We start from the raw sequence: 14,395 nt of genomic DNA on the forward strand, positions 1-14,395 counted from the left end.
ATTAGTACCCATTTACGAAACTTGCCCAATATAATAGTATGGGCGGTCATGCCTTTCATTTCCTGCTGTAAAGATCTTCTTGCTCAACAATATCTTGAGTAGATGAAATAGAAACTTCACCAGTTAAGCTTCCAAAGGCTTCGATTTTCCAGCATAAAACATAGATTACCCTCTACACACAAAAAAATTTGAATACAGTTGTTCTTGTACCAACTCTTATGAAGGCCTTGAAGCCGTAGGTAGTTTGTAGAAAGATTTAGAAGAAAAAGAAATATGTACATATGCAGCTATTGGGTCACCCACAACTATACAAATTTAGCTACCATTTAGGTTTCACTGCAAGCCAAACCATGGGAACCACAAATAAAAGGCTCTGAACTTAACTAACCATAAGGTAAAACGCAAAGAAGACAACGAACCCGAAAATCAGAGTAAAAATTTGTAACCAAATACCTCATCCTTGAACCATGGTGATTAGAAGGCAATGGATACGAAGAATTGTCACCAGTGATTGGCACATGTAACTTATGGATGAGACACTGTGGTCTGCTGTTCCTGTACCACCTGTAGTTTATATGTTACTCATGAAACATATATATGTCCAAAACTAAATGTAACCCATATTAAAAAGGAAGCTAACCCATATAACTACCACTGTTATGCATTAAATATACAAAAAAAATTATATATATATATCTATATCTTATCTATATCTATATCTATATATATAATAATACAATGTAAACTTAAAAAGTGATACATAACCTTCAAAGTATGGTGAAGTCATAGCAACAGGAAAAACACTTCGAAGTAGATTTACGTTTCACTTCATCTGATTTTTGAATCGATGAATTTATTCAAATCAGATAAATAAAAACTGATTTTAGTTGCAGATATAAAAAAAAACGGGTGTTTCCGATTCAAACATTAAAACCAATACTAAACGCTAACCTTCAACCACCGTTGACCACTTCAGAGCAGAGGACAAAAGAAGTTCATGTACGAAAAAGAGAAATGAAACCGTTACCTTTCACCATCATCAGTCGCTTGCAAAGGAAAAGAATCGTTCATCAATAAAATCACCGTAATCGACCACAACGGTTGAAACCACCACAAACCGTTGTTTTTTGGGCCGTCGAAACCGTCTATAAACTTTACATCGAGTATGGAACGCAAACCATAGGTGGTTAACACCACCACAAACCTCTGCTTTTTGTGCCATCCAAACCATTCTGATTTTTCCAATCGAATAAATACTGTAATATATTAATAACTTGGAATTTGGAAACATATACTAAAAGGAAAACAAAATACCCTGATAGAGGCTATGATCCAAACAAAGCAAAATAACCTACAATAACCACATTCCATCATACGATAAACACCCAAAAATATAACTAATGTAAAACAAACAAAATATTCAAAACTTACACTCAATAACTGACATCAACTATCTAAACAAAGGTTGAACTAAAGATAACGGTAACAACTTACGAAACCTCAAATACGGCATTTAAACATAAAAAAAATCATCAACATACTGATAAGAAAAAGAAAAAAAAAATCAAAATACACAACAAATGATAGATACCAACGATTGATTCAGCAATATTCTAACAATCGAAAACGAAAAACAAGAAAAAATAGACAATTACGTACCTATTAGCAAGCGACGAAGGATAGTGAGAAAAGACCAGTTGAAAGAAAATGCCAACGATTTTTTCGTAGGTCTGTAAACCACGCCGGCAAACAATCATGTCGGTGGATTATCGTAAGGTAAGAAGATGACTGTGGCGATTTTGTTTCATATTCATCAATATCTTTCAGATCTGGAGGTGACTGAAAGCAAGGGAAGAAGATGGTGGAAAATCGCCAGGTGATGGAGAAGGCAAGAAGCTTCCAGAGAAAATGAAAGCAGTAAATGAAAGCAGATAGAAACAGTACGTCGCAACAAATTCGTCCCACAAAAAGTCTTCATTTTTACTTGGAGGGTCATACAGCTAAAGATACCTGCTAGAAGTGAACTAGATAAAAAAGGAATTGATCTACACACCATCCTATGTCCCTTATGCGAACATCATATCGAATCCATTGAACACGCGCTGATCACTTGCCCTAAGGTTTCCTCAATCTGGACACAAATACTTGACTGGTGGAATCAAAATAACTATTCAATTTCCGACATAAACGGGGCCATCATCTCCGATCAAGGTTTCCCACAAAACGCCTTTGGATCATCTTTATGGCTTGCCACCAAATGGATAGCATGCTATATTATATGGAAACATAGAAACTTAAAAGTCTTTTCAAATAAAATGTGGAACCCTGCTATGATCATCTCCGAAATTCAATCGCAAAGCTATAGCTGGATCTCAACCCGAACACGGAAGAAAAATCCTATTGAATGGCACCAATGGCTCTTAAACCCTTCGTTTTACTCGGTTCCATCTCCAAATCGCGTGGGAATTGGCTAATTCGAATCCCCAGAAATCGGGTAGTGCCGGAGTTTTTTCTTTAGCTTATGTGGGTAGATTAAATGGGTTGGTGTTTTGTCAACTTTGTCGCCGCTTTGATCGGTACGGTTGCATCCTCCTTCCCCGCTTGTCTCTATCAAGTTCGTTCCCTCATTTTGCTAAGAAGGCTTCGATGCTCCCGATTCCTACTTCAATTGTTTATATTCCAATATGTCCATTCGCTCCGTTATTGTTCATACATTGTATAGGTTGAATGTAGGGCCTTGTAACGATACATTCTATAAGTTATAATAATACTTTTTGCTTTTCAAAAAAAAAAAAAAAAAAAAAAAAAAAAAAAGATAGAAACAGTACGTAATGAAGAGCAAGAGTAGATGAGGTGAGTTGTAAAGACCCATTCTTTTTTAAAAAAAAGAAAAAGGGGAAAATGATACAGTGTGTGTTACAGTGAAGCAGGGGTTTTGGAGTATGTGTCGGGGCGTCGTTGGTTGGCGTTGGTCACAAGTAGTGTGTAGTATAATATAATATAATATAATATAATATAATATGTATGACACAATAAATAATACATAAGAGGTTTTCATTCTTTAACACAATCTCGGAGCTGATCTAATTTTGAGATCTATTCAACCATCACTTGTCGCTGTCTCTATACCACCTGTCAAACAAGCATATCCTTCCTTTCATGGAGTATCATCAAGGGCTGATCTAATCTCGAGATCTAGTTGACCACCACATGTCGCTGCCTGCATACCACCTGCCAAACTTGCCTATACTCCTTTCATATTATCATTAAAAAAGAAAAAAAACAATGCCTATCGTTCCATTTATGCTATCATAAAAAAAAAAAAAAATAAAATAAAATAAATCACAATCGATCATAGCTATCAACATTCTCATCATCAACATTCTCATCATCATCTTAATTCTTTTATTCTTCTAGTTATATTATAATCAACACCTAAAACAAAAAATATAAAACGTCAAAATATCCCATCAATGAATCAATCAACATCAACCTTCCTTTAACTCACAGCCAATATGTTTTTCTCTAATATTTATTTATTTTTTATCTTTTTCTTTCTGAACATACAAATCAACAACCGCTGTGTCAACTCTTCCTCTCTTGTAGTTTTAACTATATGTCCATCTAAGAAAAAACTTACAACATATTGTTCGAGAAGCCGAGACTTCTCAAAATCAATTCTCTTACAACCTTAATCGGCGTGGAGATGAGCCACATAACTTGGTTAGGTTCCAAACTTCGGGAAAAAAATCTCTTTTATAAGAACGTTGATATCGTCGACAAAGTTGTATGTCAAGTCCAAATCATGGTCAATTCTTAGGCAACTCAAGCCACGACGTAAAAAAAGAATAACGGAAATGAAAACACAATCAAACAAGATGCAACGATATTAGCAAATATCAATCAATTCAGTGCAACAAATAAAAGAAAAAATATAGTTATATGTTTTATGTTTATTTGATAATTTGATAATAGCATTTTCTTCCAGTACGAATTTTTGCGTTTTCATCGTTCGTGCTGACAGGGAGTATTAGGCTATAGATTAGGTTGGCCCAACTTTAGTTATGGACTAGTATCCATTATGGTTGGGTTAATTTTGGAGTTTATGAACTCTACATATCGCGGTATAATAAAATGATATTCTCGTAGAATTCATTGTAAATAGTGAAACCTTAAAAGACCTAATGGACCAAAGTTCACATATTAGACTTGCATCTAACCTATTAACTAACACGACATACGGAAGCTCGAGACAGAGTCGTATGATGTGAAATTTTCATGTACGGTTTCGTGAGTCGGGTGACTACCTGCTAGACCTTCGACCAAAATGCGAAAATTCATAAACGAAATTATTATATGGTGTTTTATCATGATAGAAGTTAAATTCGAGCAGTGGAGAAGTTTATAAATAAACAAATTTATTATATGATGTTTACTAATGTAAATATATACGAGTTAGATTCAAGTCGGTTGTAAACATGTATAATCTTAAATGAGTTGAGTTTCAATTCAATATAATAATATAAAGTTCAAGCTTAATCTCTTTAAATTATTTATATATTGTTATTATTATTTGTTGATATTATAATATTATAAATAACATTTAGTAAGCTCTCTCATCCATGCCTGAATGGTTAACGCGCCCGACCGGGCAAATTCGTAGGTTCATTTAATAATTATACTATATACTAAATATGGACAACACCCTCCAATCATAACCCGCCACATACCCCAAAAACACTGTAGCTACTGTAGCGCACTGCAGCTACAGTAGTTTTTTTTTTTTTTTTTTTTTTTTTTTTTTTTTGAGATAATTTATTTAATCTTCTGATTTTATACAATGACCACCAGTTAATATTCGTCTTTTTACATATATTCAAAAAAAAAAAGAAAAAAAAAACATGAACTTATTAATTTTTGGGTCTCTTTTTCATCTACACCAGCATTCCATGTCCACCAACCACCTGCAACCGCCACCATCAGCCACTTTACACCACCATGCACTGCCACCTACCACCGCCGATTTCACGGCCGGCTACGACCGTCACCGTCCACAACTTTCAACCACCATCAAATCTGATCTAAAGAAAAAACATCCAGATCCACACATGAGACAAACTTCCGGAACAAAGGGCAATTTAGTGTTTGATGAAATATATAAACATACCTGAAAACTTAAAAGACACCCAGCATATCAAATACCTCACGAGTCTACCGAATTGTCTGATTTAAGGGAGGGGGGGGGGGGGAACGATAAACATATATATTAAAGGAACAAAAACAAATCTAAAAATCAACCGATCAATAAACAAATCTGAACATAGGACGGTTTGGTAGTAGTTAGAAAAAACACATACCTGAAAAGTCAAGTTTTTTAGTCGGGTTTTTCACGACCGTGGCTCTGATAAATGTCAAGCGCTGGACCTCCTGTAGGAGAACAACTACAATAGTCCAACACACCACGAGAGTGGCGGTGGAAAGCTGCTTCCGGCAACAGTTACGATCACAATAGCCGACGCCGCCGTCGACCTTCACCGTCGGCCAACACCTTACTATTGTAAAAAAAACATCAAAAATAATAATTTTTTTCTTACCTGCATTCTTGAGTACAACTAGCTATTCACATATATATTACAACTAAATATGCACACGGTACAACTAACCATACAAATAGTACAACTCTATTGAGAGTGGGGTGTTAGAAAAACCCAAAAACTAAATCGAGTTCAGGTGGTCGGAACTACTGGAAACCACCGAGTCAACCGCAACCATCGATATAATTTTTCTTGATTTTTTTTTTTTTTATGATTTTAGTGTAAGATATTATAATGGTAGTGAAAATGAGAATGGAAAATTGGAGAAGATCGGTGGAGAGGATAATAAGTTGTTAAATGAGAGAATACGGAGTACTAAAGATAGGGTAGGATGGATATGTGGATGAAATCAACCCATTTTACTTTATTTTTTTTTATTTACACCCCCATTTACGATGAAAATGACAAACTGAACCTCTAAGTTATAAACATTACCACTTTAAATTCTTTTTTTTTAGCTTCAATATGTGTTACACAAAATATTGAACCTACATAAAATTGTAAAGATTTATATTTCGAACATCAATTAAATTAAATTCTTATATTATACTCTATATAAACTTTAGAGTATGTTAATATTACCGGTAACCGTTTTCCTTTTACGTATAATTAACTTATCGTTAACCGATCAAAATCATCCCGCAGCGAAATATGATATCGAGTTGGAAAACTAATTTTTTTTATCTCACGACCAAAACCACTTATTCGATTAATCGAGAGTAAAGGGGTAAGACAAAGTAGTAAAGTAATTGTTGACCAAATCATGTGGCTACCAAATACGAAGTCCAGTTGGCCGTTGCATCTTCCAACTTTTTTTAATCAAAAAAAATACTGCAATATTACGGAGTATAAATCCTTTCATTTTTCATATATTTTGCTCTCAAAAACATAATAAAAATAAATGTCTATAAATTTATAGTGGGGATAAATGAGTAAATAATCAACGCTAAATGCGTACAACAAATGTTTTGTCAAAACACGTTATTGCAAAAACGTTATGACAAAAACATTGAGAACCGCAGCAACGCGCGGGCTTCCGAATCTAGTTTATGTTAAATTCAAAACGATTTATGTTTAAGCCATTTAAATTATTTTAAACGAACTGAGTTTTGCCTAGTCAAGGTTAATTGAACTCGTTTACTCCCAACATTATATATGTACATACATAGGTACAAAATGAAGATATGCAATCTATAAAATACATTATAAATCAACGGTACAATTTTTTCAATTTCATTCGTAGAAAAAATCATTTATTCACCAATGCATCAGGATAAAATATAATGGTATAAACTATACACTATCTAGGCTGATGGAAGTCGAGTAAAATGTTAATGATATTAATGGTGATGACGACGAATCTTGCTGCTTAGAATCGGATTCATACAGGTCAGTTCATCGTTGATTTTGGTTTAAATTTTGGGGTGTTAAATGTAGGTTTTGTTTCATATTTTGCTTCGTAGGATATTTCGAGCAAGATTGTGAATTGTTAATTTGTCGTAAGTTCGTGTGATGTGTGCAGTTTAGGTGATGAGTTCGTGTATCATGTAGTGTTTAGGTCGTGTTATATATAAATATATGTTTATTTTTACTTTATATTATAGTTTGTTGCTAGTTTCTTTCAAATTATAAGATCTTATCTTTCAAAACACACACATTGCATTACATTTTAAAATTTTTATGATAAAATTGTAATATAATGATCTATAAAAGTTTATTTTGAATGGTAGAGTAAAAAAAACCCAAAATTTTAATTAAAATGAATTCTGTAGTTATGTATCTATATCTAAATTTTATGTTCTACATGAATCTCAACAAACATAAACCCAGTGTTGTAAAAGTCGGCCGACTTGGCCGACGCGTCGGCCGATGCGTCGTTTTTTGGGTTCTCCGTCCCGTTTTTTCTGAAAACGACTTAAAAGACGGTCAAAGCTAAAAGTTCGGTCAAAGTCTGTCAAAGACGATCAAAGTTGGTCAAAAATGGTCAAAATCAGTCAAATTTTCGTCAAGATGTAATATGTTTTAAAATTAGGATTTTTTGGGCCGCTCTTTTCTCTGTGTCCTTACTGATTATGTACTCGATAACATTAATTGAGTTTGAAGTTTGATTGTATTTAAATTCAAGTTCTTATTTAAGAAACTTATGGTACATAATCAACTATTTTATACATATATAAATATATATTTAAGAAATTATTAATAAAGTCAACGTTGGTCAACGACCGATGCGTCACCGACGCGTCCCCAACTCGACCAACGCGTTCTTTTTAGGTCTCGAACGATGCGTCCTAAACTCGCGACGCATAAAACCCAAAATATAAAGATGATTAAAACCCGAACCGTTTAGCTGTTTAGCTTATCCAAATTCCGTGTGGACCCTCCGAAATCAAAAACAGAAAATCAAAACCAATTTGTGTTCAAACTTTCACCACCACCACCACCACCACCACTTCACATGTATCCAGACAACCAATTCTTACAATCCAAATAAACACCTGGCAACAATCACCTTTTTTATTCTTCATCTGTACTACTACTACTACTATACTCATCATCAACCACCTCATCACAAAATGAATTATTAATTAAATAATTAATAATTAATGGGATCATCCTTATCCAATTTAACTGAATGGGGTCCGATCACCGGCACCGGTGGTGGTCCTGGACTCGGCGATATACCAGAAAGCTGTGTCGCGTGTGTGTTTCTGTGTCTAACACCACCTGAAATTTGTAATTTAGCTCGTTTGAATCGTGCCTTTCGTAACGCTGCATCCTCAGATGCTGTTTGGGAATCGAAACTTCCGGAGAATTATCAAAATCTGTTGGAGTTATTACCGATTGAAAAGTACCAAAATTTGTGTAAAAAAGATGTTTTTGCTCTTCTTTCTCGCCCTGTTCCGTTTGATGATGGCAATAAGGTTAGTAATTAGGGTTTTTGTTAGGGTAATTAGGGTTTGGAGCTTGAATTGAACCAAAATTGTTAGGATTAAGTGTTTGAAATATGGAACTTAAATTAAATTGTACGGAGTAATTGTGTTGTGTGTATTAATTAACGAATTGAATTTTCATATCTGTATGTATCAAATGTTTGAATGGTAGATGTTACTGTAAATTATGCATTTTATGTGAATTTAGGATTTTTGCCTTAAAAAAATTGAAATTAGGAAGGGAAATTAAGGTTTCAAATCACTACTATTTAAATTTAAATTGTACTTTCTCAAATTGATTAACGATTTATTGTCGCAAGTATAAAACACACTAGAATAGATCCAGCTTTATGCATTTTGCTATTGCATATATGTAAGGAACAATGAAGGTCAATTTGTATGTATTAGAAAGTTCCAAAAAGTTAACTGCTAGGAGTTGGTTGAGTAGTAATTGGAGATTTGGGGGTGGGATAACTGTCACATATTTGTAGAGGTTTTAGGTTCAAATCTCGTTCAGTGCAAACAGTTTTTAGAGGCCACACTAGTCACCTCCGACAGAGCTTTACTGGTTCAAGTCTGTGTGGCGTAGTTCGTGCACTCCCGGGGAATAGTGTCTTACCGAAGGTGTTCAAATGAATCTTCTGGAACTTATTATTGTAAATTTGTATAGCTATCTAAGTGACAAATTCTTAACGACGTGGCAACCATATACGTTGACACACCATCATAACCAGTAAGCATGTTATGGGAGGTAAGATACACACGATCGTGTTATTCAAAAGTGTTATCCATTGCAACGGGAAATTATTTTGTTGAATACAAACAATAGTAAAAGGGTCTGAAACGGTCACAGAATAACTTGGTTAGGCCTCGTACATATGAGTTAAAAATACTCGCCCATCTCGGGTAGCCTCAATAGGGAAAACATTATATGTTTACAAACAATAGCAAAAGGTCTTAGCCATATCTACAACTTTATGAGTTTATGACACGTTTAGATTGCATGCAATGTGTTGGATACTTGTTTATATGTATTCATCTAAACTTTTGAAGCCTGAAATGTTGTAGGAAGTATGGTTGGATAAAGTTACTGGAAGAGTTTGCTTGTCGATCTCCACCAAGTCAATGTCAATAACTGGAATAGAAGATCGCAGATACTGGAATTGGGTTCAAACCGAAGAATCTAGGTTGGTTTTTTTTTTTTTACATTACGCTTCTGTAATCCACAATTGCTTAAAACTAAAGTGACAATTGATGCTTGATTATCCTTAAGTATTGGTGGTAAGATTGCTAGGTTGTTTAACAAGTCAAAAGCTAGTTTGACACGAGTCCTTTTATGTTTTATCAAACAGGGTGTGGGTGTGTGTGTTCTGCCGTTCGGGTTGATATGCAAATGCTTTTCTGTTTGTTCTCAGTTTTATTCTTTATCTTTAATATTATTCTTATTATTAAACAAAGACAAGAACTTGCGGGCATAGCCTCGCGGTTTCCCCCATGTCCTTTGAGTCATGGGATAGGGAGAGGTCATGGGTTCGATCCTTAGGGATGACATTATTCTCTTTAAACCAATTGAACACCAATAATGGTGGTATATATTTACCTTATAGGGAGTTTTTACCGGATTCGTTCACGGACCTCTACCCGGAACACTGCCCGAATGGATGTGTTCCCGGGTACCGTCGATTGGGTTCGGGTTTTTGTCCGAACGTGTGTTACGTTGAAATAAATGATCTACCGATGCTAAAAAATCGTCGTTAAAAAAAATCAAACAAAGACAATAATACAGTGATAATCTAATTGTTTAACCGCAAGGTGTTGGTGCATTGGTGGTGACCTGAGGGTTTGACTCCCATATGCTGCAAAAAATATTTCTCTTGTGGTTGCCTGCTCATTTCATGGGCCTCGGAGGTTTCAGACGTTTATGCGTTTGAACCTTCACTCGGGGATATTACCACACGCGATGCCCGTATGGATTCGTCGTGAGGGTTTCCTCATGAGGGGCGGTAGGATTGTAATTGTTCATACCAGGGAAATGATTGGGTGAGTGGGTTCCAACATCGCGTACAGCCGTTCAAAAAAAATAAAAAAATAAATCTAATTGTTTGAATAACAAAATCTTGGGGGTTGTAATCATTAATAATAGACTGCGGACAACTTTTAATCCTGTTCCCCTTTAGATAAAGTTTTGATTTGACCTGTTTGAGATAAAACAAAGCCCAAATTGGACACTTCTTAAATGTGTTGAAATAGCCACATTCATCGTTAGTAAGTGAACATTATGCATATTGTCCAATCATCTACCTTGTCCAATCATTCATGCTTAAAACTTGTACACGAGTTGTACATTTCATCATTGGAAAACAAAAATATACTCTTCATTCCTTGGATCTATTATGGCCAAGGTTGTAAAAATCGCGAGTCGGTGACGCATCGGTCGAGACCTAAAAAGGACGCGTCGGCCGAGTCGGGGACGCATCGGGGACGCAACGGTCGTTGACCAATGTTGACTTTATCAATAATTTCTTTATATATATATATATATATATATATATATATATATATATATATATATATATATATATATATATATATATATATATATATATATATATATATATATAATAGTTGATTCTGTACCATAAATTTCTTAAATAAGAACTTGAATTTAAAACCAATCAAACTTCAAACTCAATTAATGTTACCGAGTATATAATCAGTAAGGACACAGAGAAAAGAGCGGCCCAAAAAATGAAAACAAACCCTAATTTTAAAACATATCAGATTTTGACGAAAATTTGACTGATTTTGACCGTTTTTTACCAACTTTGACCGTCTTTGACAGACTTTGACCGAACTTTTAGCTTTGACCGTCTTTTGAGTCGTTTTCAGTGAGTCGTTTTCAGAAAAAACAGGACGGAGAACTCAAAAAAACGACGCATCGGCCGACGCGTCGGCCAAGTCGGTCGACTTTTACAACACTGATTATGGCTTCCCTTAATGCAGCAACACTTTAAGGTTCTGTAGTCTCATGTTGTTTTCGCAATAATTAACTCTCTGTTAACATAAGGACAACATATTGATTTCGCTAGTGTTTGCAGGTTCAATATCGTTGCGTATTTACAACAAATATGGTGGTTCGAGGTTGACGGGTCTATAAAATTCCCTCTTCCAGCAGATATCTACACGTTATCATTTAGAATACACTTGGGGAGATTTTCTAAAAGGTTAGGACGCCGTGTTTGTTATTTTGAACACACCCATGGGTGGGATATAAAACCCGTAAGGTTTGACTTTTCAACATCAGACGGTCAAGAAGCATCTACCGAATGTTTTTTAGACGATTGTGTTGAAGATTATGCAAACGGATGTCACAAACGAGGTTGTTGGATAGAATACAAAGTGGGCGAGTTCGTTGTACACGAGTCTGATTCCGACACTGAAGTGAGATTCTCTATGAAGCAAATTGATTGCACTCATTCAAAAGGTGGATTATGTGTAGATTCTGTATCTATAATCCCAAGTGATCTTAAAGCAGTTAGAAGAAGGCGTTGAAGCAATTTGAGGTATATGTTGTGTGTAGTTTTATCAGTATTCTTTATATAAATTAGTTAGGATATATAGCATATAATACTATTATGAAGTATTTCGTCTCTATTTTTTTCGCAATCAGGTATGTTTCCTTGATGTCTATTAGTTATTGTTACAAATGTGTTCTTTTATCTAATTTGCTTCATTACAGTTTTTGCAGAACCATTAGAATATGTTAAAGCGTCTTTGTGAAAACTAGTATGCTATAATGGGATTTACTTGTGAATGGGGCGAATTGGGGTGTGTACAAGTCAAATAGGTTGAAATATGCCCAAAGTATACTGCTGATGCATGCAACACCAATTCTTTTTTTTCGTCGGGGTGGTTTACTTCTTTTCTTGAATTTGCTTCTGTTTGGAAAGATGTGTCTGATTCTATGTCTCCTAGAAATAGATTAATTTTCAGATTAAGTGACATGACAGATTAAGTGACAAAAAAACAACAATTTTACTTACTGAATCTAGAGCTGTATAGAAATAAATCATTAAGTTGAATGTAAGAAGACCCTTAGATTGTTGTTGTACATATATATTTTTATTTATTGTCATTACATATTTAAAAATTAGTTTGAGTCAACTCAACCCTCTTCAACGTATACAAAGAGTGGCCCAATTCAACCTGAATAAGCTTGACCTACCAGACCATCTTTCAATCTCGATCTAGTAGCAAACTAGCAATTATGGTAGATCATATATAGATGGTTTTAGAATTGGATTTGTGTATAGACCCTATAGCCTATCAAGATGAAGAAGTGTAACATAAGTTTGAGAAGTAATAATTAATGAATCGGTTGTTATGAAGTTTTTGCACGATGTTAAAAATTAGGGACTGAAGAAATGGAAGAGTAGGAAGATATGTCCAGTTAAATGGATGACGATGTCCATTTTTTTGTGTGCATTTTTTTCAGACGTTCATTGATCAACTGTTAACTTCGTTCATGTATCGGATGAAACTAGTAGCAGTTACCAGATTATGAATACTCAAAATTTTCGAGAGTTGGAAATTTTTTTTTTATTTTTAATAAGTATTTTTCACCCTGCTTTTGGTGGTTCAGGACCCAAAATGAGATGAATTTTTGGGCATTTTCCTTGTCTGATACAGTATGCACTGCCCTGATCTCTTACATTGTTTTGGGTAGCCTAAATTACAAACTGGTAAAAACTGAGTTTATAAATTTGATGAGTTCCTTGGATCCATGTAAATGCATCCTAAGTCTTAGGCCAAACCTTTATCCTGAACTCAATTTAACGGGACTGCAGAGCCCAATACAACATTTAACGCACGAAGTACAACTTATTATATTTGCGCTAGTGGAGCTATAAAAGTATTACACCTTTTGTCTTCTTTTGATTTAGGTAAAATCAAATAAACTGTTGTGTAGTTAATGTTCTATAGAATACCTTGATAATAAGTCTGTAAGGATACCTTGAAAGAGGCGGTTAATGGTAAGTTGAAAAGGACGGGATCTAGAGGTTGATAGGTCGGGTTTGTCTTGTGTTTTGGTTAGGTCGGTTACTGTTTTTTTATCGTGTAGTGTTCGTTTTAGCATTGTTTAGTTTTGTATTAATGTTTTTTGGGTTGTTAGGGGAGGCTTACTTGTAGATAGTCTTTGTTTAGATAGTTACTTTCTAAGCGCTAACTTTCCTGTTTTCCCCGTTCTTTTGTCTTTTCTGTTGAGGGCTTTTACCTTTGAAAAACGACCTCGTTTCTATCTGAATTTTCGTTATTTTGCCAAAAAAAAAAAAAAAAAAAAAAAGTCTAAGGTTCACATGGCCACATATATCTAAATGTGAGTGGTGAATAAGTATCATATCCTCCATATTTGTAGCAAGTGTTTTATTAGGAAGCATTTTTTGGAGAATTGGGGAATTGGGGAAAAGTAATTTTTTTTTGTTTGAATTATTTTTTCAAACATTATGATCACATGAAAATATGAATATTTAAAAAAGAGACTTTGTGATAAATGTTACTATTTTAGCGAAAAAACGTTCGAAGAAAAAACTGATAACATGCATCATATGTAATGTTTTGATTAAAGTTTTTTTAAAGGGTAAAAAATTAAGGCTTAGAAATTAGGGTTTAGAATTTAGGGTTCAAAAACTAGGGTTTTGAAATTAGGGTTTAGGGTTTAAAAATTAGAGTTTTGATTGAATTTTTAACACGAACGGTTTAGAGTTTAGGGTTTATGGTTTAGTGTTTTGGGTACCCTAAACTCCAAATCGGGCTAAATAATTAAAACATTATTTATGATGCATGTTATCATTTATTTCATCAAGCGTTTTT

The 14,395-nt window shown here is 34.4% G+C and overlaps 2 protein-coding genes across 3 annotated transcripts; both read left to right on the forward strand.

Annotated features, from left to right (window-relative positions):
* The first annotated feature begins 1,784 nt into the window (after positions 1-1,784).
* Positions 1,785-2,474, forward strand: LOC139855284 (uncharacterized). The gene is made up of 2 exons (XM_071844519.1): positions 1,785-1,876; positions 1,991-2,474. The coding sequence occupies exons 1-2, from the start codon at positions 1,785-1,787 to the stop codon at positions 2,472-2,474; spliced, it is 576 nt and encodes a 191-aa protein (XP_071700620.1).
* A 5,709-nt stretch (positions 2,475-8,183) lies between these two features.
* LOC139852458 (F-box protein PP2-A15) lies at positions 8,184-12,956 on the forward strand. 2 transcript variants are annotated; one of them, XM_071841757.1, is made up of 4 exons: positions 8,184-8,515; positions 9,593-9,711; positions 11,623-12,087; positions 12,938-12,956. In XM_071841757.1, exons 1-3 carry the CDS (start codon positions 8,198-8,200, stop codon positions 12,074-12,076), a joined length of 891 nt encoding a protein of 296 aa, XP_071697858.1. In that variant the 5' UTR covers positions 8,184-8,197; the 3' UTR covers positions 12,077-12,087; positions 12,938-12,956. The 2 variants fall into 2 exon arrangements, with proteins under 2 accessions (XP_071697858.1, XP_071697857.1); XM_071841756.1 differs by lacking the exon at positions 12,938-12,956 and adding an exon at positions 12,264-12,426.
* The last annotated feature ends 1,439 nt before the right edge of the window (positions 12,957-14,395 follow it).

This window comes from Rutidosis leptorrhynchoides, chromosome 6 (genome assembly GCF_046630445.1).
Source record: "Rutidosis leptorrhynchoides isolate AG116_Rl617_1_P2 chromosome 6, CSIRO_AGI_Rlap_v1, whole genome shotgun sequence".
NCBI classification, from domain to species: domain Eukaryota; kingdom Viridiplantae; phylum Streptophyta; class Magnoliopsida; order Asterales; family Asteraceae; genus Rutidosis; species Rutidosis leptorrhynchoides.

What these genes read in the sequence shown, in the direction of transcription:
- LOC139855284 (XM_071844519.1), top strand. Translation starts at nt 1,785, where the DNA reads ATGACTGTGGCGATTTTGTTTCATATTCATCAATATCTTTCAGATCTG. An exon ending in AGATGGTGGAAAATCGCCAG is followed by an intron (nt 1,877 to 1,990) that starts GTGATGGAGAAG and finishes TTTTACTTGGAG; the next exon opens with GGTCATACAGCTAAAGATAC.
- LOC139852458 (XM_071841757.1), top strand. Translation starts at nt 8,198, where the DNA reads ATGGGATCATCCTTATCCAATTTAACTGAATGGGGTCCGATCACCGGC. An exon ending in CGTTTGATGATGGCAATAAG is followed by an intron (nt 8,516 to 9,592) that starts GTTAGTAATTAG and finishes GAAATGTTGTAG; the next exon opens with GAAGTATGGTTGGATAAAGT. An exon ending in GTTCAAACCGAAGAATCTAG is followed by an intron (nt 9,712 to 11,622) that starts GTTGGTTTTTTT and finishes TAGTGTTTGCAG; the next exon opens with GTTCAATATCGTTGCGTATT.